Consider the following 26,185-nt stretch of genomic DNA (forward strand, 5'->3'; position numbering starts at 1 on the left):
GTGTAGAGACTGGACTTCTGTGAAAAACATTTCCCGCATTCAGGACAAGAATGGGGCTTCTCCCCCGTGTGAGATCTCTGATGTCTGTAAAGACTGGACTTCTGTGAAAAACATTTCCTGCACTCAGGACAGGAAAATGGCTTCTCCCCCGTGGGTTCCTCAGGATAAGAGGAATACGATGGTCCATCTACACTGTGTGGTGCCGGCTGGACATTTGAGGTAGTCGGGTTTTCTCCTGGACTATACTGTGCGATGTCCTCATCTTCTACTTTGCAGCCTGGAGACAAGGTGAGACAATCCTCTGAGGTTTTCCTCATCTCCCGTCCATCTACTAAAATAGAAATACAAAGATTATTAGTATACATGAGCAGATTGTTTCCCCTAAACAAGGACTCACTGGCTAGAACGGAAGACTTCCGTTCTAGCCACGCCCCCTAGCGCTTCTCCCACTCTAGCCACGCTCCCTCTGCTCTTTATCTATCTGTCCTTACTTTCTCTCCTCTCAGCTTGATGAAGGAGCACGGCTGACTCACTATCTCAGCCCGCACGCTCATGAAACCGGTCGCAACATGCCAGTGACGTCATCATCCTCCGCCTGTGTTCCTCCACCTGCTCTATCCACAGCAGTTTCTTGGATTTGACAGCTTCCAGTGTCTCAGCCGGCAGGATGTGCAGACTGATCTGATGACTCCCACTCCCTGGATTGTTTTATCCATCACACTTTTTTAATCTTTGAAATGTGAGTTTTTTAACTTTATGTGATTAAAACTGTTTTTAAATCTACACCCAGAGGCGCCTCTCCTTTTGTGTATCTTTTACAGTTTGGAACATGGTTTCTGTTTCCTTTGGGGCTGCCCTATTTGTATGAACTCCATGCCATCGGATCCTCATCTCTTACTAAAATCCTTTATGGACACTTTATATTATATGGACTCTGTTTGCTTAAACAGCATGTGTATATAGTCTCAGGCTACCTGCTCTGTGTGTGCAAAAAATTCTTAGTGATCTGGTTTACTGCGCATTTACTTGTATATCCTCCATGCCTGAGGCTGGGGCTATGGCAGGAGTAGCTGTGGACAAGGAGACAAAATAAGCCAATCAGGCAGCTGCAGTGGACTGCACACTAGTCTTTGCTTGGGTGACGGAGGAAGAGGATGGTTTAGCAAGCCAGTTCACTATACTGCAGTAAAACTGCACTGACGCACTGCAATATACTGTGGTAAACATGCACTAGCGCACTCAAATATACTGCATTAAACTTGCAGTAACGCACTGATATATACTGCTTTAAACATACAGTAACATACTGGTATATACTGCGTGAAACGTGCAGTAACGCACTGATATATACTGCGGTGAAACGTGCAGTAACTAATATACTGCATTAAACATGTAGTAACACACTCAAATATACTGAGTTAAACATACAGTAATGTACTGATATATACTCCATTAAAAGTGCAGTAACACACTTGAATGTAAAATACGCAATGATATGTTAAATGTAACACTCTGATATATACTGCATTAAAACGGGCAGTAACATACTCATTTATGCTGCGTTAATGTAGTAAACGCACTGATATATACTGCATTAAATGAACAGTAACGTACTGATATATACTGCGTGAAGCATGCAGTAACACACTCAAATATACTGCGTTAAACATACAATAATGCACTGATATATAATGCGTTAAACATACAGTAACGCACTGATATATATGGCAATAAACGTGCAGCAATGCACTAAAATGTAGTGCACTCAAATATGCACTGATATATACTGCATTAAATGTGCAGTAACACTCTGATATACACTGCATTAAACGGGCAGTAACACACTGATCAATGCTGCGTTAATGTGTAGTAACACACTGATATATACTGCATTAAATGTGCAGAAACGCACGGATATATACTACATTAAATTTGAATTAACACCCTGATATATACTGCAGGAAACCTGCTCTGACAAATTAAACTGATACTAAATTCAAAATGAATGGTCAGACTACACTCACACTGAACCATCACTAGATTTGCACTAAACTGATAATCTACACTGACAATAAAACACTAAAGCATACTACCTTTCTAGCAGCACTGAACAGAGACCTGTTCTATCACTCTCCATGCCAATATCACACTGCAAATGGCTGCTATAGGGAGAATATTTTTATAGTGTGGGGCGGGACTAAGAACAATGAGCCATGATTGAATAGAGCAGTGATTTCAAACCTTGACACTCCAGATGTTTTGGAAGTACATTTCCCATGATGCTCATGCACTCTGCAGTGCAGTTGAGCATCATGGGAAATGTAGTTGCAAAACATCTGGGGTGCCTAGGTTCGCCATCACTGGACTAGAGTCATCACTACTTTCTCCAATCATGGCTCTGACAGTGCTCTGTGCCCTGATTAGGCAAAGCTTTCATTGCTTCAGCCAATCAGAGCTTCCAATGCACTGTGCATCAGCGCAGTGCATTGTGGTCATTCGGCGAGCCAAACACGCGGTCAAACATCCCGATAATTCAGGTGTTTGTCAAGTGGGCGAACAGCCAATGTGGGGCTGAACTCATGCTTGGGCTGAACCTTTCACCCAACTCTATGGTGGAGGAATGTATATAGAGTGAATGACCCACCTGTGCTGATCTCTGTAGTAGTGTCTTCCTCTAGAATTAGCCTCATTATTTCATTCTCCTCCATAGACTGCTGGTCATAGCTCACATAAGTCTCTTCTTCTTTAACCTCAACTTTTATATCTATCAGATCTTCATCCTAAACCAAGAGAATGAGAGTGAATATCACCTGTAAAATATAAGATCACATAAAAAATCCACACATCAACTTTATGAGAAAATGCTCTAGATGCTCTTTCCCACCAACCTTGTAATTTTGAGGGATGGTATGACCTTCCTGTGTTGAATCCCGGGAATACAGAGGACGGGCACATCTCTCTGGTAGGTTCCTGGTATTAGGTGGCTCCATCATATTCTTGTGTCCTTCTGAAAACTCCTGCATCACTCCATACGTCTCATCCTCCTCTTTATACTCTTCTTTAACCACAATATTATAATCCCCAAGGTTTCCACTCTAAATATGGAAAAATTACATCAACTGTAACAATGCAGATAATGTATGGATCCTAATGATACTATCAGTGATTGTTGCTCTTCTATCTGATGATGATGAGGGATGGTGTGATCTTCCTGTGTGGAATCCCGGGAATACAGAGGACAGGGACATCTCTCTGGTGGGTTCCTATTACTGGATTCATCTGTAGGAAACACACACACTGACTGAATACATTGTTTCTATGTATTTATCAGATGATGGGGATCTAGGTGGACCCTCCGTACTGCTCTCTCCTTTACAATAAGGTCTCCTCTTACCCGGTGACCCAGGGTGGCTGATTGTCCATGATGAGATCCTTGTGTCCTTCTAAACACTCCCACTCCTCCATGGAGAAATAGACAGTGACATCCTGACACCTTATAGAAACCTGACACACACAATGATACAGTCACCATCCAGACACATCCCTTGTCTGTTACTGGATAATGTCCCAGAATTCCCATCGCCAGACCTGAGCTGCTAATCTCCCTACCAGTTCTCCATAGAACACATTCTGAATTCAGTACACTGTTGGGGTATAAGAACACCTTACTATTCATATCACTAGTGTACCCTTTCCTTCAAATACCTGGGTATTCATGTGACACCCTGTCCCCATAAGCTAACTACCCCTTTTATTTTCGAGACATACACTTATCCTTGAAACAATGTTATACTTACTGTATAATATCTCCTGGCTAGGCAGGGTACATGTTCTTGAATGAATGAAATACTTGTATAGCGCACAATGCGAACTGAATCGCTTCTAGGCGCTGTGGCGAGCTTTGATCATCTGCTAAAAGAGGAAGGTCTTGAGTTTTTTCCTAAAAGCCAGGTGATTTTCTTCCAGGCGGATGTTGATTGGTAGAGCATTCCATAGCCGAGGCCCTTGGACAGCGAATCTCCGATCCCCCTTGGATTTATACCGGGCTTTGGGCACAAGTAGGAGGTTTTTGTTGGCTGATCGAAGACTGCGGTTTGGTGTGTAATGATTTATTTTCTCCATTAGGTATTGCGGAGCTTCTCTATGCACGCATTTGTGGGTGAGGCAAAGGGTCTTGAACGTGATCCGATTTTTTACGGTTAGCCAATGTAAGCTCCTCAGCGAAGGAGAGATGGATTCCCAGGGTTTTTTTCCTGTTATCAGCCTTGCCGCCGTGTTTTGGATCAGTTGTAATCGCGCAAGTTGATATTGTGGTAATCCTATGTAAAGCGAGTTTGCGTAGTCCAGTCATGAATTAATGATTGTTCCAACTACCACTGCTTTGTCATTCTTTGGGATAAAAGGGATGAGTCTGCGAAGCATGCGCAGCAGGTGCTGAGATCCACTGACTACGGATCCTATTTGTGCATCCATTGACATTTGTGCATCTAAAATAACCTCGAGACTCTTCGCTTTGGTCTTTGGGGAGATAGTCTGCCCAAAGACGGTTGGTGGAGACCAGGAGGTTTTGGTTGCGGGCTTATGATTTGGGTGTAAGATAAGAAGCTCTGTCTTTGATTCGTTCAGCTGGAGGGAGTTAGATGTCATCCAGTCCTCTATTGATTTGAGGCAGTTTTCAAGTTGTTGCTGGTGATCTTTTTTTCCATTGATCCGGAAATAAAGTTGCGTGTCGTCAGCGTAAGAGTGGAAGCAGAGATCTGAGCATCTGATGATTTGGAGGAGTGGGCGAATGTAAATGTTGAAGAGAACGGGTGATAAAGAAGAGCCTTGAGGGACTCCGCAGGTGACTGCCCGAGTTTCGGAGAGGAATCTTCCTAGTTTCACTGTCTGTGACCGATTTTCTAGGAAGGACGCGAACCATTGGAGATCTATGTCTTGGACTCCGGCTACTTCTGTGAGTCGGACGAGTAGAGTATTGTGATCTACTGTATCAAACGCTGCACTTAGGTCTAGCAGTACGAGGAGACACGTCTCTCCGTCATCTGCTGCTTTGAGGGCGTCATCCCAAATCTTGAGGAGAGCTGTTTCTGTTCCATGACCCGGGCGGAAGCCTGATTGCAGCGGGTCCAGGAGTTTGTGAGTATCCAGGTGAAGTTGTAGCTGATGTACTACAGCTTTCTCCATGATCTTAGAAATGGTGTTGAGGCTTGTAATTGGCCTACGGTTGTTTGGATCCTGAGGGTCCAGGTTTGGTTTCTTGAGTAGAGGTTTGACGATGCCTTGTTTGAGGATGCTGGGAACAATCCCTTCGTGGAATGATCGGTTTATGAGGTGGGTTATGGTTGGAGCCATGATGTCGGAGCATTCTTTCAGTAGTTTTGTGAGGATGATGTCAATAGGTGAGGTACTGTCACGCAGTTTATTAATGATGTTTTTTGCGGTGTCTACGGTAATTAGGGATAGTGAAAATTTCGGCGGTTACGGTATGTTGGTGCAGACATCCTCTTTATGTATTTGCTGGCTGAGATTGGATGTTTTCTTCTGACAAATTGTTTCCCTGAAATGTGGTTCTTTCCCCTAAATCTTCTGTACCTATTTAAAACTCTCCTAGGCCAGGTCCCTCTTTCTCGGCTGAACTTGCTTCCATGATAAATTTTTTCAATGTAAATGGCAGCATAAGTCCCATCGCATGGCACAATCTACTTCGCTTTCCCTTGGATCTAGGGGTGGTCTGGGAGTACCAAACCTGTTAAAATATTATTATGCCTCCCACCTCCGCACTTTTATGTTCTGGTCTGTCAATCACCCACTCAGTTGTTGGTCTGAAAAAGAATTTGGACTTATCTACCCCACACACCAATGCTCAGCTGATTCCTCCATGTCCTCTCCACTAACACAATCCTCCTCCTCCCCTGCGCTATTTATGTTGTCCATATGGAAAAAACATTGTACACAATATTTTCTTTCTTCACCATATTCTCCCCTGCTTAACCTTTTGGATAATCCTTCAATCCCAGACTCCCTGTCCTATGGAAGACTCTTGCCCTGGGCTGAAACCAATAGATGTAAGTGGTGTCATTTTGTAGATCTGGTTACACGCAAACTCAGACCCTTTGGGTAAATTCCACACTAAGCACCATATACCCAATAACCTATTTTATTCTTATCTTCAATGTAAGCGTTTTTTCTTTTCCCTCTCTCCAAAATTTAGCTTTAGACTGCCCAACTAAATTCAAGCACATATTAATCCAAGGCCCACACCAACTACACCTCATATCTAGTGATGGCCGAACGGTTCGCCCGGCGGTCGTTTCGCGGCGAATTTCCGACTTTCGCCGTCCGCGGGTTCGAACGCCTTTTTCCGTCGTTCGCCCCGGCGGACTTACGTGTTTAATGTATACAAGAACTTTAACCTTTCGTGACACGTTTATCATGTGTTACAGGACAACCAATTGAGACATGACAGCTCATGGACACTTGGACATTCCCCCTAACCTATAAATACACCCGATCCGGTGGCCATTTTACATTCTTTCTTCTGTCACTGTAGGGAAAGGATCCTGTGTGGAGTAGGGACAGAGAAAACGCTAGCTATTTGGTACACAAAAGTTCTTTTCAGGACTGGTATAGGTGTTAGGTCAGCAGCCTGAGTTTCTTTTGTCAGTTTAGATAAAGGGACAGAGCGCTGTATGCTGCTATTTTAGGGACAGCTCAGCCAGATTAGTCTTTCTTCATCATCATCATCATCATCATCATTAGCTGTTACTATCAGGTCCACAAAAGAGCTGTTCCAGCTAATCGTTCCAGCCTACTCTTTTTTGCCAATTTGTATAGGGACAGGCAGGAAGCAGTGTGTCAGGCAGTGAGGATAATTTTAAAGACTTGCTGTTACTATTAGTTCCACAAAGGTTCTTTTCAGGACTGGTATCAGTGGTACGGTAATAGGCTTGTACACGTATAATATTCTTTCTTCCAAATATAGAAAGAATATTATACTTGACTGCTGCCCTTCTGCTGCAGTCTGCTAATCATTCACAACTCACTTGTTCCACAAAGCTCTTTATCAGGACTGGTAACTTGGTCTGTCTAGGGTGCTACGGTACATAGGCTTGGGTGCGGTACAGTCTGCTGTTCTGTAAGGACCGCTATCGGTCCACAATACATAGGGTTGCCGTGCACTACTGCTGACCGCTGCCCTATACTGCAGCAGTCCTTCATTGGTATAGGGACTGACGTACAGTCTGCTAATCACTAACACACAACCTGCTTGGTCCACAAAAGTTCTTATAAGGACTGGTAACTTGGTATAGGGTGCTACGGTACATAGGCCTGAGTGCGTTACAGTCTGCTGTTCTGTAAGGACCGCTATCGGTCCACAATACATAGGGTTGCCGTGCACTACTGCTGACCGCTGCCCTATACTGCAGCAGTCCTTCAGCGGTATAGGGACTGACGCACAGTCTGCTAAACACTAACACACAACCTGCTTGGTCCACAAAAGTTTTTATAAGGACTGGTAACTTGGTATAGGGTGCTACGGTACATAGGCCTGAGTGCAGTACAGTCTGCTGTTCTGTAAGGACCGCTATCGGTCCACAATACATAGGGTTGCCGTGCACTACTGCTGACCGCTGCCCTATACTGCAGCAGTCCTTCATTGGTATAGGGACTGACGTACAGTCTGCTAATCACTAACACACAACCTGCTTGGTCCACAAAAGTTCTTATAAGGACTGGTAACTTGGTATAGGGTGCTACGGTACATAGGCCTGAGTGCGTTACAGTCTGCTGTTCTGTAAGGACCGCTATCGGTCCACAATACATAGGGTTGCCGTGCACTACTGCTGACCGCTGCCCTATACTGCAGCAGTCCTTCATTGGTATAGGGACTGACGTACAGTCTGCTAATCACTAACACACAACCTGCTTGTTCCACAAAAGTTCTTATAAGGACTGGTAACTTGGTATAGGGTGCTACGGTACATAGGCCTGAGTGCGTTACAGTCTGCTGTTCTGTAAGGACCGCTATCGGTCCACAATACATAGGGTTGCCGTGCACTACTGCTGACCGCTGCCCTATACTGCAGCAGTCCTTCATTGGTATAGGGACTGACGTACAGTCTGCTAATCACTAACACACAACCTGCTTGGTCCACAAAAGTTCTTATAAGGACTGGTAACTTGGTATAGGGTGCTACGGTACATAGGCCTGAGTGCGTTACAGTCTGCTGTTCTGTAAGGACCGCTATCGGTCCACAATACATAGGGTTGCCGTGCACTACTGCTGACCGCTGCCCTATACTGCAGCAGTCCTTCAGCGGTATAGGGACTGACGCACAGTCTGCTAAACACTAACACACAACCTGCTTGGTCCACAAAAGTTTTTATAAGGACTGGTAACTTGGTATAGGGTGCTACGGTACATAGGCCTGAGTGCGTTACAGTCTGCTGTTCTGTAAGGACCGCTATCGGTCCACAATACATAGGGTTGCCGTGCACTACTGCTGACCGCTGCCCTATACTGCAGCAGTCCTTCAGCGGTATAGGGACTGACGTACAGTCTGCTAATCACTAACACACAACCTGCTTGTTCCACAAAAGTTCTTATAAGGACTGGTAACTTGGTATAGGGTGCTACGGTACATAGGCCTGAGTGCGTTACAGTCTGCTGTTCTGTAAGGACCGCTATCGGTCCACAATACATAGGGTTGCCGTGCACTACTGCTGACCGCTGCCCTATACTGCAGCAGTCCTTCATTGGTATAGGGACTGACGTACAGTCTGCTAATCACTAACACACAACCTGCTTGTTCCACAAAAGTTCTTATAAGGACTGGTAACTTGGTATAGGGTGCTACGGTACATAGGCTTGAGTGCGGTACAGTCTGCTGTTCTGTAAGGACCGCTATCGGTCCACAATAGATAGGGTTGACGTGCACCACTGCTGACCGCTGCCCTATACTGCAGCAGTCCTTCAGCGGTATAGGGACTGACGTACAGTCTGCTAAACACTAATACACAACCTGCTTGGTCCACAAAAGTTCTTATAAGGACTGGTAACTTGGTATAGGGTGCTACGGTACATAGGCTTGAGTGCGGTACAGTCTGCTGTTCTGTAAGGACCGCTATCGGTCCACAATAGATAGGGTTGACGTGCACCACTGCTGACCGCTGCCCTATACTGCAGCAGTCCTTCAGCGGTATAGGGACTGACGCACAGTCTGCTAAACACTAACACACAACCTGCTTGGTCCACAAAAGTTTTTATAAGGACTGGTAACTTGGTATAGGGTGCTACGGTACATAGGCCTGAGTGCGTTACAGTCTGCTGTTCTGTAAGGACCGCTATCGGTCCACAATACATAGGGTTGCCGTGCACTACTGCTGACCGCTGCCCTATACTGCAGCAGTCCTTCATTGGTATAGGGACTGACGTACAGTCTGCTAATCACTAACACACAACCTGCTTGGTCCACAAAAGTTCTTATAAGGACTGGTAACTTGGTATAGGGTGCTACGGTACATAGGCCTGAGTGCGTTACAGTCTGCTGTTCTGTAAGGACCGCTATCGGTCCACAATACATAGGGTTGCCGTGCACTACTGCTGACCGCTGCCCTATACTGCAGCAGTCCTTCAGCGGTATAGGGACTGACGCACAGTCTGCTAAACACTAACACACAACCTGCTTGGTCCACAAAAGTTTTTATAAGGACTGGTAACTTGGTATAGGGTGCTACGGTACATAGGCCTGAGTGCAGTACAGTCTGCTGTTCTGTAAGGACCGCTATCGGTCCACAATACATAGGGTTGCCGTGCACTACTGCTGACCGCTGCCCTATACTGCAGCAGTCCTTCATTGGTATAGGGACTGACGTACAGTCTGCTAATCACTAACACACAACCTGCTTGTTCCACAAAAGTTCTTATAAGGACTGGTAACTTGGTATAGGGTGCTACGGTACATAGGCTTGAGTGCGGTACAGTCTGCTGTTCTGTAAGGACCGCTATCGGTCCACAATAGATAGGGTTGACGTGCACCACTGCTGACCGCTGCCCTATACTGCAGCAGTCCTTCAGCGGTATAGGGACTGACGTACAGTCTGCTAAACACTAATACACAACCTGCTTGGTCCACAAAAGTTCTTATAAGGACTGGTAACTTGGTATAGGGTGCTACGGTACATAGGCTTGAGTGCGGTACAGTCTGCTGTTCTGTAAGGACCGCTATCGGTCCACAATAGATAGGGTTGACGTGCACCACTGCTGACCGCTGCCCTATACTGCAGCAGTCCTTCAGCGGTATAGGGACTGACGCACAGTCTGCTAAACACTAACACACAACCTGCTTGGTCCACAAAAGTTTTTATAAGGACTGGTAACTTGGTATAGGGTGCTACGGTACATAGGCCTGAGTGCGTTACAGTCTGCTGTTCTGTAAGGACCGCTATCGGTCCACAATACATAGGGTTGCCGTGCACTACTGCTGACCGCTGCCCTATACTGCAGCAGTCCTTCATTGGTATAGGGACTGACGTACAGTCTGCTAATCACTAACACACAACCTGCTTGGTCCACAAAAGTTCTTATAAGGACTGGTAACTTGGTATAGGGTGCTACGGTACATAGGCCTGAGTGCGTTACAGTCTGCTGTTCTGTAAGGACCGCTATCGGTCCACAATACATAGGGTTGCCGTGCACTACTGCTGACCGCTGCCCTATACTGCAGCAGTCCTTCAGCGGTATAGGGACTGACGCACAGTCTGCTAAACACTAACACACAACCTGCTTGGTCCACAAAAGTTCTTATAAGGACTGGTAACTTGGTATAGGGTGCTACGGTACATAGGCTTGAGTGCGGTACAGTCTGCTGTTCTGTAAGGACCGCTATCGGTCCACAATAGATAGGGTTGACGTGCACCACTGCTGACCGCTGCCCTATACTGCAGCAGTCCTTCAGCGGTATAGGGACTGACGTACAGTCTGCTAAACACTAATACACAACCTGCTTGGTCCACAAAAGTTCTTATAAGGACTGGTAACTTGGTATAGGGTGCTACGGTACATAGGCTTGAGTGCGGTACAGTCTGCTGTTCTGTAAGGACCGCTATAGGTCCACAATAGATAGGGTTGACGTGCACCACTGCTGACCGCTCACCTATACTGCAGCAGTCCTTCAGCGGTATAGGGACTAAGAGTTTTGTCACAGGGTCATTTAAAAAATGACATGCAGAGGAAGAGGCAGGCCCTTCCGCAGGGGTGGTAGGGGTAGGGCAGGAGCAACAGGCTTGAGCCAAAGTGGGAAGTTGCAGAAGGTGCGTTCAATTACTTTAAAGGATGCACCAGACTAGGTTGAGTGGCTCGCTCAGCCTTACTCTTCTGCACCCTCCTCATCCTCTCGATCTGCACCCTCTTCTTCACTCTCTGCTATGTGCACCCCCAAAGACACTACCACCAACAACACGACCACCACCACCACCACCACATACCTTCCGCTTGAGTCACTGGAATTATTTTCCGATCCATATCAAGAGGACATTTCTGATGCGCAGCCACTCTTGGTATTGGATCAGGAAGAGGAGGTAGCAACAAGCGCTACTCAGCAGTCTGACGCCAGTACCCAGATCAGCCCAAGGAGGAGGTTGGTCCCCGGTGTTGCTGCCTACTCTACTTATAGCGGTGGGGAAGGTGACGTTGATGATGACGTGTCTAGTGATGTCACGTGGGTGCCCACAAGAGAGGAAGAGGAGGGGAGTTCAGAGGGAGATATGGACCAGCAGATAGGGAGGAGAAGCAGCAATGACTTACATTGCACAGCAGGGACAAAGCAGACTGCAAATGTATCAGGAGCGAGTCATCGACCATGTACGGTCACATCTGGCGCTCCCAGGACACCGGCACATGGCTCCGCAGTGTGGGCTTTTTTTAACGTGTCCGCTGCTGACAATAGCGTTGCCATCTGCAATCTTTGCAGTCAACGCGTTAGTCGCGGTAAGCCCAATACTCACCTAGGGACGACCGCCTTAAGAAGGCACATGAGCAGCCATCACCGAGCCCAGTGGGAGCAACGGAACACACAAAGCCACACTGCAGGCTCTCACCGTCCAGCCTCGTCTTCTACTTCTCCTTCTCCTCTCTCCTCACAATTGTCCTCCACTCCACCTTCCATCACGCCAAGCTCACATTTTTCTGCAAAAAGGCAGGCTTCCGTGGGCCTAATGTTTGAGCGTAAAAAAATGATGACGCCGGATAACCCTCTTGCCCAACGGTTGGCGGCTGGCTTGTCAGAACTCATAGCCCGCCAACTACTGCCATATAAACTGGTGGACTCGGAGGCCTTTCGCAAATTTGTGGCCATTGGAACACCACAATGGAAGGTCCCAGGAAGGAAGTATTTCTCAGAGAAGGGCATCCCAGAGCTATATGGCCATGTTCAGCGGCAAGTGAATGTATCTCTGGCACACAGTGTCGGTGCCAAGATACATCTGACCACAGACACGTGGTCTAGCAAACACGGGCAGGGAAGGTATATCAGTTTTACTGCCCACTGGGTGAACCTTCTGACGGCCGTCAAGCATGTAACCCGTGGCACCCGTGTAGATTTGGTTTTACCGCCACGGATTGCATGCAGGCCTGACTCTTCTTCTCCTCCTCCTACTCCATCCTCCTCCCTCTCCTCCTCAGCTGCCTCCTCCTTTTCCGCTGCTAGCGTCTCTTCCACTGCACCGCCCAAGCTCCCCAGAACCTATTCCACATGCCAGGTGAGACGTTGCCATGCCGTGCTGCGTCTGTTGTGCCTGGAAGCAAAGAGCCACACTGGCCCGGCACTCCTTTCAGCTTTGCGTTCACAGGCAGATGAGTGGCTAACACCGCTCAATTTGACAGTTGGTAAAGTGGTGTGTGACAACGGTGCCAATCTGCTTAGCGCATTGAAACAGGGCAAAATCACGCACGTGCCGTGCATGGCACACGTCTTAAACTTGGTCGTGCAGCGATTCCTTGTCAAATACCCTGGGGTCCAGGACATCTTGCGGCAGGCAAGGAAAATCTCGGCCCATTTCAGAAGATCTTACACGGCCATGGCTCGCCTTGCTGACATTCAGCGGCGACACCATCTGCCGGTCAGACGTCTTATTTGCGATTGCCCGACGCGATGGAACTCAACCTTCTATATGCTTGATAGGCTGCTCCAGCAGAAACGTGCAGTTAACGTCTACCTGTATGAACTCTGCGAAAGAAACGGTTCTGGGGAGCTGGGTTTTTTTTCACCGCGCCAGTGGCTGCTCATGCGCGACACATGCAGACTTCTGCGGCCATTTGAGGAGATCACCAAACTGGTCAGTCGCAGCCATGGCGCCATCAGTGACATGGTACCTTATGCCTTCTTTCTGGAGCGTGCATTGCGTCGTGTCATTGATCAGGCTGTGGAGGAGCAGGAGCGGGAAGATGAGGAAGTCGCAATGCTGGATGAATTCCCAGGGGGGGCTACTCTATCTGAGACAAGTCAACAACAGGAGTCTGATGAGGAGTCAGAGGAGGATGGTGCCGGGGCGGATGAGCAGGAGCAAGAAGAGCATGCTTTAAACCTTTCTGGGATCCCTGTTGTGCGAGGATGGGGAGAGGAGAATGAAGAGGACGACATTATCCTGGATGATGAGCAGGAGCCAGGCCACCACACCGCTTCCACTTTAGTGCAAATGGGGGCCTTCATGCTCCAGTGTTTTAATAGGGACCCCCGTATAAAAAGCATGAGGGTCAAGGACCAGTACTGGGTGGCAACGTACTTAGACCCCCGGTACAAACACAAAATGGCGGAAATGTTACCGCCGTCGCAGAGGGCTGTCAGAATGCAGCACTTCCAGGCCTTGCTTCGAGAAATGCTGCATTCTGCTTTTGCGTGCGCTGGCAGAGGAGCAATTCCCACTCCCAGAGAAGGATTTGCGGGTACCAATCCAACAGCGCCTGCAAGAAGAGGCCGGTTTGAAGATGTGTTGGTGACTTCGGATATGAGGTCATTCTTTCAGCCGACCCATCGACAGGTGTCATCCGGATCCAGCATCAGGGAACGCCTAGACCGTCAGGTGTCCGACTACATTGGGTTAACGGCCGATGTGGACGCTCTGAGGAGTGATGAACCCCTAGACTACTGGGTGGGCAGGCTTGACCTCTGGCCAGAGCTTGCCCAATTTGCAATCGAACTGTTGGCTTGCCCCTCATCCAGTGTCCTGTCCGAAAGGACGTTCAGCGCAGCAGGGGGGATTGTGACCGATAAGCGTACTCGCCTAGCTCACCACAGTGTTAACTACCTCACATTTCTAAAAATGAATGAGGCATGGATCTCGGAGGAATTCAACACATGTGATCAGTAGACCATGTATATGTCTATAAACAATTTTTGGAATCAAGCACACAGACCTTCTTAATTCATTTGGCTCACTTCCCTGACCCAAAAAAGCACACCGTACTATATGCCCCTACCCTCCTCTTTGAAGAGGTTGAGCGGTGTCATATTTCTACTGGGGCTGCTTATTATGAGGGGTTCCCACCATCCCTGTGCTGTGCTGACTTCCTCCTGGGTGTTCTTATTATGAGGGGCTCCCACCATCCCTGTGCTGTGCTGACTTCCTCCTGGGGGTTCTTATTATGAGGGGATCACACCATCCCTGTGCTGTGCTGACTTCCTCCTGGGGCTGCTTACGGTGCTGCTGTCAGCGCTGTATGTCACGGAGCTGCTGTCAGCGCTGTATGTCACGGAGCTGCTGTCAGCGCTGTATGTCACGGAGCTGCTGTCAGCGCTGTATGTCACGGAGCTGCTGTCAGCGCTGTATGTCACGGAGCTGCTGTCAGCGCTGTATGTCACGGAGCTGCTGTCAGCGCTGTATGTCACGGAGCTGCTGTCAGCGCTGTATGTCACGGAGCTGCTGTCAGCGCTGTATGTCACGGAGCTGCTGTCAGCGCTGTATGTCACGGTGCTGCTGTCAGCGCTGTATGTCACGGAGCTGCTGTCAGCGCTGTATGTCACGGAGCTGCTGTCAGTGCTGTATGTCACGGAGCTGCTGTCAGCGCTGTATGTCACGGAGCTGCTGTCAGCGCTGTATGTCACGGAGCTGCTGTCAGCGCTGTATGTCACGGTGCTGCTGTCAGCGCTGTATGTCACGGAGCTGCTGTCAGCGCTGTATGTCACGGAGCTGCTGTCAGCGCTGTATGTCACGGAGCTGCTGTCAGCGCTGTATGTCACGGAGCTGCTGTCAGCGCTGTATGTCACGGAGCTGCTGTCAGCGCTGTATGTCACGGTGCTGATGTCAGTGCTCTGTATTACGGTGCTGCTGTCAGTGCTCTGTATCTCCTGCACCCTCTTGTTTGCCTACCCTGGTCCCTGACCTTCCCTCTCCTCCATTGCCTTCATTAGCTCCATAGTCCTGAATTGTCAGAACAATTTCCCAAATAAAAAAAAAATGCTTGTAGTTATCGATCCCAAATTCACCTCATACATGTATTATGCTATTGTCCAGGTGGTGGGACTACGTGCTACCCCCTAATAATTACCCCGTGGCCGCAAATTCGACCTAAAGGTTTGCGAAATTCGCCTCCCATTGAAGTCAATGGAGCCCGCGGCGAACGGTCGTTTTCGCGAACGTTTGTGTCCGTTCGCGTTTCGCGTTCGCGAAACGTCCCGTCGGAAGTTCGTCCATCACTACTCATATCCTCCATCTACAAACTAATACACAAGACTCTCCCGGTTACATATGTGGAAGTGGACCCAAAATCCCCAACACCCTATCCCTGTGAAATCTTGGGAGAGAAGATGGATTCCAAATCCTCCACATGTGTGGTATATAGGGGGAATGCATACAAAGTTATGATGTACTGGTACAAGATGTCTGAGGTGCTCCATGCCACTAACCGTCCTTTACCCGACTCCTCCAGGAGATGTGGCCAAGAAAAAAGGCTCTTTATTATACTTACTATGGACATGTCCTGATCTCCAGCTTTTTTGGCTTTATTTTACGTCCATGCTTGAAAAGTTCCTTGATGCTACCTTGACTGACGACCCCATCCACTACCTTCTGGTTTTACCTTTTTTTTAGACATTTCTAAACAATCATAGAAGTTGACCAATCATATCTTAACAGCAGCTAGAAGAGCAATCTCTAGGTTTTGGCTTTCTACTCCCCCCCCCCCCCTCCACTCATCCCATAGCCAATTCATACATACTATAACTATGGTTCAAGGCCTGGAGTTCTCACCACAACCTTAAAGTAGAAGTCCTGCCTAAAAATTGCTACATCTATAGACATCCATGCTCTAACACTAACCTATCTAGCCCTGAAAACCCTTCTGAAGCTGCTCCAGTCTGGTACCACACTGAGCTGTGGAGGCCAGTGTAGAGGAGGCAGCCGACAATGGAAGCCCCATAGTAAATCTATGGGTGATGTCACTTCCCATTCATTTTGCAGCCATTATTGGCTGTGTCCTCTGCAGAGCTTCCACTGCTGGAGACCAGACCGGAGCGGCTTCAAAAAAGGTATGCATACAGATTTCTTTACAGGGCTAGATAGGTGTTCGATCATGGATGCCTGTAAATGTAGAGATTTTAGTGTTAGGCTGGACTTCTACTTTAACGGACAAACTGGATCTATTCAATAAAGTTCAGCACTTTGAGGGTTAGTCTGACTTATTTAAGTTTACTGCATAGTATGCTGTTGTTAGAAAAGTTTTAAATGTTTATTGTGTGACTATTAGAAAAACAATAGTCCTGAGACTGATTTGTTAAAAAGCTTACTTCTGAGCACATTATTGTATTAACTCATTGTATTGTTTTGTCTTAATTAACTCCATAGTAAGTTGTAGAATCATTAGATTTAACTAAATATGATAGCCTAAGAATGTACAGGAAACATGAATAGCCAAAAAGAATAAAGGTACCAGTTCGTACCATGACAACGTTATTTATGTTTCCTCAGCCAATAGAAGCATAGAGGTGTTATTCTTGTGGGGTATGAGGAGGCGGGACACTTTCTTTTGGGAGACATCTTTCTTCAGCTTTTGTCCTGTAAGCATGTCTCTCTGTTGTGGGCCACATCAGAAATAAATTGCCTGCTTCTCAACACATCTGGAGTTTTGACTGATCACAAGGGAAGATTCCTAACAGCTGTATATCTATTGGCTATTGCAAGGTGTCATACCTATATACCCTCTTCATGCGGTTTGTGATGTTTGCGTAATGCCGCGTACACATGATCGAATTGTCTGGCGTACTTAGTCCGACATACAATCCGACAGATAATCCGGCGGACTTTCTACCGAACGGACTTGGCCACACACGGACACATAGAAAGTCCGGCGTTTGCTAGCGCGATGACGTACAGCACGTACGACGGGACTAGAATAAGGAAGTTCAATAGCCAGTAGCCAATAGCTTTCTTTTTCGTACTTGCTTCTGAGCATGCGTCATTCTTAGTCCGCCATACTAGCATACTGACGAACGTCTTGTCCGCTGAAACCCAAGTCCGACGGGAAGATTGGAGTGCAAAAATACTTTCTTAGTCTGCCGGACTTCACACTGGAAAAGTCGGCTGAAGCCCACACACGATCGAATTGTCCGCTGAAATGTGTTTCGGCGGACTAAGTACGCCGGACAATCTGATCGTGTGTACACGGCATAATTCAAACCACTGACTATTCTCCTCTACTGTTTTGTGAAATACAATGGATGTAACTTATTTATTTTTGTGAAATTCAATAAAAACACAATTACAAAAAAAGAATTCCCAGCACCGCTCACCTCTCCTGTCAGCAGCTCCATCATCTTCTTGGTGACTTCTAGAATCTTCTGCATGTTGTGTCTCTCGGGTTTTAGGGAATCATATGGAGGCACTGTGATCATATGACCACCTGACTTCAGAAGAGGAAATCTCTGTATTGAGGAACCAATAGGAACATCATCTTAGCATCCCAGAATTCTCCTCACCTCTCCGGTCAGGTTTGTGACACAATAAAGATATTAATAGAATATTAATAGAGATAAGAGTGATGTCATGTGACCTCCCTGAATCCTCCTCACCTCTCCTGTCAGGTTTGTGTTTTATTAATAGCGATAAGAGTGATGTCATGTGATCTCCCATAATCCTCCTCACCTCTCTGGTCAGGTCTGTGTTTTATTAATAGAGATAAGAGTGATGTCATGTGACCTCTCAGAATCCTCCTCCCCTCTCCAGTCAGGTCTGTGTTTTATTAATAGAGATATGACTGATGTCATGTGATCTCCCAGAATCCTCCTCACCTCTCTGGTCAGGTCTGTGTTTTATTAATAGAGATAAGAGTGATGTCATGTGACCTCCCAGAATCCTCCTCACCTCTCCGGTCAGCAGGTAGATGATCTCCAGGGTGAGGTTTAGTATCTTCTCAGTCATGTGACTTCGGTGCTCCTCCATCCTCATTGGTGCCATCATTTTATCTATACAGGTCTCCTTGTAGACGAGTAACTTTGGGAAATGAAAGTAAGAATTATTTGGATGGTATTGGACACACAATAATGGGATGGGGATGTGAGGGCGGTAATAGGAGGGTTGATGCTCATTCAAGAACTACTGCCCCCATGGGAACACATTTATTATTATTATAGAGGAAAAAGTACAGTTGTTGGGTGAGGACAGAAAAAGCTTCTCTGAAAAGGAGGGTTTTCAGGGATCATTTAAAAGTCAACCGAGTAGGAGATAATCTGGCGGATTAGAGTAGGGAGTGCCATAGGATGGGAGAGCCACAAAAAAAAAAGTCCTGAAGGCGAGCATGGGATGAGGTAATGAGGGAGCTAGAGAGCAGGAGGTCTTGGGAGGAATGAAGAGAATGATTTGGTTGGTGTTTTGAGACTAGGTTAGTGATGTAGCTGGGGGCAGAGTTGTGGGTGGCTTTGTAAATTATTGTTAGTATTTTGGATTTTATTCCTTGGGTGAGTGGCAGCCAATGAAGCAATTAGCAGATGATGAGTGGTATGTAAGGTGGATGAGTCTGGCAGCAGCGGTCATGATGGACTGAGGAGGGGATAGCCTATGTAAAGGTAAGCCAATGAATAGGGAGTTGCAGTAGTTGAGGCGAGAGATGACCAGGCAGTGGATTAGAAGCTTTGTGGTATCATTGGTTATGAAGGGGCATATCTTAGAGATGTAGAGTGTAGGTTGAGGCAGCAATATTTGGACAGTGATCAGATGTGGGGCCGAAATGGTGGTTCAGAGTCCAGGATTAGGGATGAGCTTCATGTTCGAGTCGAACATACGTTCGACTCGAACATCGGCTGTTCGCCCGTTCGGCGAATTCCGAACGTTATGGATCGTTCGCGCCAAATTCATGTGGCGCTTACGGCCCACAATGCACTGCGATGGCGCAGTGCATTGCTGGCTCATGATTGGCCAAGCATGCACTGTGACCCCGCATGCTTGGCCAATCACAGCGCCGGCAGCGAGGAGAGCCATGATTGGCCACAGGCAGGATGCCTGTGGCCAATCATAGCTCAGGCTGTGTAGTACATGCCCAACACTATATAAGGCTGCCAGCGCGGCGGCCTTGTGTAGTGTGTTGTCATCTGTAGCAGTTAGTGGGTGTTCTGTGTACCTTCAACACAGTATACACCGATCGTTATCGGCCAATTTTTCGTTCTTGTTCTTCTGTAGTGGTTGTTGTCTGCGTGCCCTGACCGCAGTATACACCGATATATTCACCTCTATATCTAGCGATATATCTATCTTTTATAATAGAGCTGTCAGTCAGTGTTAGGAAATTGTACGTGCTGTCTGCATGCTCTGAACGCAGTATACACCGCTATATCCACCTATATAGCTAAATATCTTGCTAGTTTTAAATAGAGCTTTCAGTCAGTGTTAGGAGATTGTGCGTGCTGTCTGCATGCTCTGAACGCAGTATACACCGCTATATCCACCTATATAGCTAAATATCTTGCTCGTTTTAAATAGAGCTTTCAGTCAGTGTTAGGAGATTGTGCGTGCTGTCTGCTTGCTCTGAACGCAGTATACACCACTATATCCACATATATAGCTAAATATCTTGCTCATTTTAAATAGAGCTTTCAGTCAGTGTTAGGAGATTGTGTGTGCTGTCTGCGTGCTCTGAAAAAGACGGACGGCAAAACAAATTATACAGGGGTGATAACCCTTCGCTATGTTTTCCAAAAAGCTTAAAAATAGTTTTTTTGACTGGAGTTACACTTTAAAAATGTACCAGTTGAAAATTACAAACAGATTCAACTTAACACAACAAACCTACACAGTCCCTGTCTTGTTTGCACTGCCTGTATACTGCTGTTCTGAGTATATAAGGCCTGGTGGGCCACATGTATTTCCTTTTTTTAATTATGGGTACGGGGTTAATATGCCTACAAGACCCAAAGGGGCTGGTAATGGGCAGGGAGGGCTACCCATGCTATTTTTCTCAATGATTTTCAACCATATTGCAGGAACCAGATATAACATTAAAACCGCAAGCAGTTTTAAATGACGTTATTTCCATTAAATGTCATTTTGTGCAGGGACTGTTCTAAACACGGGAAACATGTGGCACTTCACAGGTATACTACAGACACCCCCCAGGCACGATATTTAAAGGAATATTTCACTTTTTTGTTTTCACTTTAATCATCATTAAAATCAGTGCTCCCGAAAAAACTGCAGTTTTTAAAAGTTTTTTTTTGCATTGACCCATGTCCCCTGGGGCAGGAGCCAGGTCCCCAAACCCTTTTTAGGACAGTATCTTGCATATTAGCCGTTAAAATTAGCACTTTCAATTTCGAATGTTCGAGTCCCATAGACTTCAATGGGGTTCTAACGTTCGTACGAATTTGGGGTCCGTTCGAAAGTTCTGGTGTGAACGGAACAGGGGGGTGTTCGGCTCATCCCTATCCAGGATTACACCTAGGACCTTGGCATGCAGGGATGGGTTGATAGTTGTGTCATAAATCGTGACAAGGAAATCAGGGAAAGAGGCACGTGGGGAAGGAAATATTATGAGATCGGTTTTGAATAGATTGAGTTTGAGGAAGTGGTATGACATCCAGGCTGATATGTCTGTTAGTAAATAAGTAATACATGAGAAGACTGAAAGAGTGGGCTGAGGCGTAGAGAGATAAAGTTGTGTGTAATCAGCATAGAAATGCTATTGGAAGCCATTGAAGGCTATCAGCTAACCCAGGGAGGAGGTGTAGATGGAGAATAGCAGAGGTCCAAGAATAGAACCTTGAAGGACCCTGACAAAGAAAGGAAGGGGAGAAGAGGGAGTACAATTGTAAGTAACATTAAAGGTGCAGTTGGAAAAGTAGGATGAGAACCAGCGAAGAGCACAATCACGGAGACCAAAGGAGTGAATTGGTTGAGGAGGAGGAGGGGGTGGTCCATTGTGTCAAAGGCAGCCGAGAGGTCCAGGAGTAGGAGTACAGAATAGTGTCCATTGGTTTTAGACATTAGTAGGTCATTTGTGAGTTTAAGGAGAGCAGTTTCCGTGGAGTTTTGAGGGTGAAATCCAGACTGAAATTCATCAAGAAGTTTGTTTCCAGTCAGATGGTCACTCAGTGAGTTGCAGACCAGACGTTCAAGGAGTTTGGAGGAAAAGGGGAGTAAGGAGATGGGCCATAGGTTGTGAAGATTGGCAGTGTCCAGTGAGGGCTTTTTAAGAATGGAGCTGACTAGTACATGTTTTAGAGAGTTAGGGAAGATGCCAGAAGAGAGGAAGAGGTTGAAGATGTGGGTTAGAAAGTGTAGAATGGAGCCAGAGGGTGAACGTAGCATTTGCAAAGGACCAGGATCTAGGGGACAGGTGGTTAGGTGGGAGTTAGAAAAAAGTTTAGCGACCTTGTCTATAGTAGTGGGGTTGAATAAGGGAAGTAATGATTGTACCTGGACAAGGGTGAGGTTTTATCATAGAGGTGGTCAGTAGAAGAGAAGAGAAGGTTTGAGGTAGCCAAAGTTTCTATGAGTAACTGTTTGGCGGTTGGAGGGAGAGGACATGGAAGACAGGGAGAGAGTGAAACTAATAAGGTGGGGATCAGAGAGAGAAAAATAATTGTTAGAGAGGTTGCACTGGGTCAAGGGTGTTGCTATTGGAGTGAGTAGGAGCCTGTATTCATTGCTTTAGGTCAAGAGAGGAGGTTAGACTGAGAAGTTTAGAAATAGCGGGAGTGTTAGTATTAAGAGGGATGTTGAAGTCACAGAGAATGATTGTGGGGATTTCAGAAGAGAGAAAGTAGGGTATCCAGGCAGAGAAGTCATCAAGGAAGGTTGATACTGGTCCAGGGGGCCAGTAGATGACAGCAATTCTTAGAGAAATAGGAGAAAATAGACAAATACAATGTGCCTCAAAAGAGGAGTGTGTCAGAGAAGGAGGTGGGTGAAGTACCTGATAGGTGCTGTGTGGGGCTAAAAGGATTCCCACTCCGCCTCCCTTCCTTCCACTGGGTCTGGGGGAGTGAGTCCAGAGAAGGCCACCATGGGAGAGGGAAGCGGGAGAAGAAGTGTCGGATTCATGAAGCCAGGTTTCAGTGATGGCAAGTAGGTAAAGGGAATTTGTGATAAAGAGATTGTGGAGGGAGAAGAGTTTGTTGCAGGCAGAGCGGGGAATTCCAGAGAACGTAGGAGAAGGGGGGCTGGTTTTGGGAAGAAGAGAAATGGAAACCATGTTCTGTGGATTGTGGCTGTCAGAGGGTGTAGGGTAATGGGAGTGTTGGGCACAGATATGGAGGCCCAGGGTTTGGGGATATGTCACCAGAGGTTAGGAGACACAGAAGGGTTAGAGAGGTAATGTGGCAGTGTGATTTATATAAAGGGACATGCCCCAGTATCCTGGAGGTTTTATCAGCATGTGGGTGTCACCCGTAGTCACTACACAGAAAATCAATCCAAGGAAACAACAGACAGGACGAGGAATATTAAGAAGGAGCTCAGAGACAAATTAGAATATTGCTCAGCCAATGGGAGATTATCTCAGCATGATTTACATAATGAAGGAGATGAGGGGGAGGGGAGGAAGTCACTTATGGTGACCATAGATACATGGAAATTCAGCTGGTTCAGCAGGGATCGGTCACATTTCCATCCATGTGTGGTCACTGCCAGATAAAAGTCACTCCATCAGCGGCTGCAGCCAATAGCTTCATCACTGATCTGTGTATTCTGAGAGCAGAGGAGCGCCCCCCATTGTCAGAATACAATAGTGCAGCGGGGGGAAATTCCCCCATCCCCCTCCAATGTGTGAATGGGGGAATCACTTCAGTTTTCTTCACTTATCCCCCTGGCTGAACGATAAAACGGAAACATGTATGGCCAGCTTTGGAAGCAAAATATATTAATCATCAACTGATCCCCCTGAAGGGGTTAATCTACATATTACCTCCTCTGCCGCCAAATCCAGCAGTGTCTTCTCTTTACGTCCTTCCAAATGGGATGTTCTGTATTTACCTGACATCATTTCCTGTCTGTATTCCATAGAGACTTCCTGTCTGGGTAGAGGTGAGATCACCATCTTGTGGAGCTTAGAGGAACTGCAGCTCAAGAAACATCTTGTAGTGTGAACACGGCCTTGTGCTGTGTGTGTATGTACTGTATATCCTTCCCCTTTCTCTCCTCCCTGAGTGTGTATGGAGAGGCAGAGCTCTGAGTGTGTATGAAGAGGAGGAGCTCTGAGTGTGTATGAAGAGGAAGAGCTCTGAGTGTGTATGAAGAGGAAGAGCTCTGAGTGTGTATGAAGAGGAAGAGCTCTGAGTGTGTATGAAGAGGAAGAGCTCTGAGTGTGTATGAAAAGGCAGAGCTCTGAGTGTGTATGAAGAGGCAGAGCTCTGTGTATGAAGAGGCGGAGCTCCTGCTGGAACAGCCATCGGAGGAGGAGTCTAGGAGGGAGACTGACAGAAAGCGCAGCAGACTTGCAGGAGTGAGCGAGGAGGATCCAGTTCCTTTGCCATCGGAGGTGAGGAGAGTGTGAAGGATGTTGGTGACTCCGGTAGATGAAAAGCTGGGAGTCATATTGCTCTAGTGAGTGGGGAAGCACTACTAAGCGGGCGCCCTCACCATCACGTGTGTAAGAGGTAGAAGAAGGCGTGGCTACACTACAGCTGGCACAGTCTGGAGCATCGAGCACTTTCACACCTTATCATTTTTTCATTGTTTGGTGGATTTTGTTTTCTTTTGGAAAAAATAAGTTAGTTGAAGTAGATGCAAAGTGGAAGCAGTGGACTTCAAGTGAACACTATACTGAGTACAAAATATTGTATGATTACATGAATTTGCACAGGTTTTTAGTTTATTTAATATAGCAGAAAATATTCAGAATAAAGAAGTAGGTGTAAAGTGGAAGCAGTGGATCTGCGGGGAAGAGCATCTTGAGCACAAAGCATTTTATGTTGTATATGAATTTGCACATGGATCAGTTTACTTAATTTGCTGATAAACACCATAAGATCGGTGAAGTAGGTGTAAAGTGGAAGCAGTAGATCTGCAGAGAATATTATTTGAGCACCTAGCACTTTATATATGAATGTCTCCACATATTGTAATGTATTTGTGATGATTTATGTGCACACACAATACGACAGCGCTGTGACACATAATGCTCTTCTAGTTGATAAAGGGAATACTTACCTTTGTTACAGCAACAGTCCGGTATAAGTTATTTCTGTAGGTATTTGAGTTGTTACACATAGCGCGGGTTTTATTCTATTTATATTGGTGACATAATTGCCCAAATCTGGGGATCAGGAGCCATTTACACCCTTTACTCTTGGCTGGGGTTCTTTGTATCCATATAACAGATGTTCTACATGACTAAATCTGACATCAATTTTACTGCAAAATCAAAGGGGCTAAAATGTCTCCCCCCCGAGCAGTAATATATTTCTATCCCCCTTGATGGGAGTGGAGATGACCCATCTATAAGGATATACAGTACATACACACACACACAGTACAAGGCCGTGTTCATACTACAAGACATTTCTCAGGGCTGCAGTTCCTCTGAACTCCACAAGGTGGTGATCTCACTTCACACAGACAGGAAGTCTCTATGGAGTACAGACAGGAAGTTTCCAAGGGGGTGTGGCTGCAGAGTGGAGCTCCGCTGATGACAGGAAGCATGTGGCCTCCAGTGCACTTCTTTTTTTTTTCTTAGCTGAACTTTATTGTGAATCTCTGCACTGTCACAGGAAACATGTGGCCTCCACAGCTCCACACCTTTTTTATTTTTAAATTAACTTTAATGTAACAAACATTAAATAGACAATACTACAGGAAGTGGAGCCTGGGATTTGCAGAAACAGAAGGTACGGCATAGATTTAATGACTTTATTTTTTATTGTTTTTATTGACAATAGTGCCGATCTGATCTGCAATTTTTAGCGGGACTGCGACATTATGGCAGACAAATCTGACCCCAAATTACTCTTTTTAGGGACCATTGACATTATTTCATTGCTCGTGCTATAAAAATGCAATGATTACTGTATAAATGACAGTGGCAGGGAAGGGGTTAAACACTAGGGGGCTATCAAGGGTGCAGTGGATGATGGAAGGATTGGCACTGGAGAGGGTGCAGTGGATTATGGGATTGGCACTGGGAAGGGTGCAGTGGATGATGGGATTGGCACTGGAGAGGGTGCAGTGGATGATGGGATCAGTATTGGAGAGGGTGCAGTGGATAAAGGGATTGGCACTGGAGAGGGTACAGTGGATGATGGGATTGGTACTGGATAACCCAAACTCTCAAGCCATCAAGAGTTTTGTTATGGTACTCAAGGAACTGTGGGTGTCCAGTCTCTCACCGATGAAACGGCGATGTTCACTGAAGCACTTTCCTAGCAGCCTTATAGTTCGCTCTAGCTATAAAAGGCTGCAGGGGCAAGTCAAACAGTAAACTACATGGTCGGTTGAACATGTGTGAAAGCCTTTGAGAGGTTGTTTTTCCTTTTTACACAGAAATCCTTCTGGCCATATTTGACCAAATGTCAAGTCATACACAAGGGTTTTCGACATTGACACATGCCTGTAATGGCTAAAAAATTTGGAAGGGAAGGACTTGGGAGCAGTGGTTTCTTTCTCAATTTACTAGGTGCCACATTGCTTTTGATGTTAGGTGCTTTTCTATAAGCAAATTTAGGCTTCTTGTACACAGTGGGTTGGAGATGCTGATATCCGCCTCCTT

The 26,185-nt window shown here is 46.4% G+C and overlaps 1 protein-coding gene across 1 annotated transcript in view; it reads right to left on the minus strand.

The window, feature by feature from the left end:
- The window catches only part of LOC143986889 (uncharacterized), a 211,660-nt gene extending 187,883 nt beyond the window's left edge, over positions 1-23,777 (minus strand). Inside the window, 2 exon segments of the mRNA XM_077485293.1 lie at positions 18,355-18,483; positions 23,387-23,777. Coding sequence (XP_077341419.1) covers positions 18,355-18,483; positions 23,387-23,518 — 261 coding nt within the window. The 5' untranslated portion in view covers positions 23,519-23,777.
- Positions 23,778-26,185: the final 2,408 nt, after the last annotated feature.

Source organism: Lithobates pipiens, unplaced genomic scaffold (genome assembly GCF_037356315.1).
Source record: "Lithobates pipiens isolate NorthernLeopardFrog02 unplaced genomic scaffold, aLitPip1_a1.2 Scaffold_18, whole genome shotgun sequence".
Classification (NCBI taxonomy): domain Eukaryota; kingdom Metazoa; phylum Chordata; class Amphibia; order Anura; family Ranidae; genus Lithobates; species Lithobates pipiens.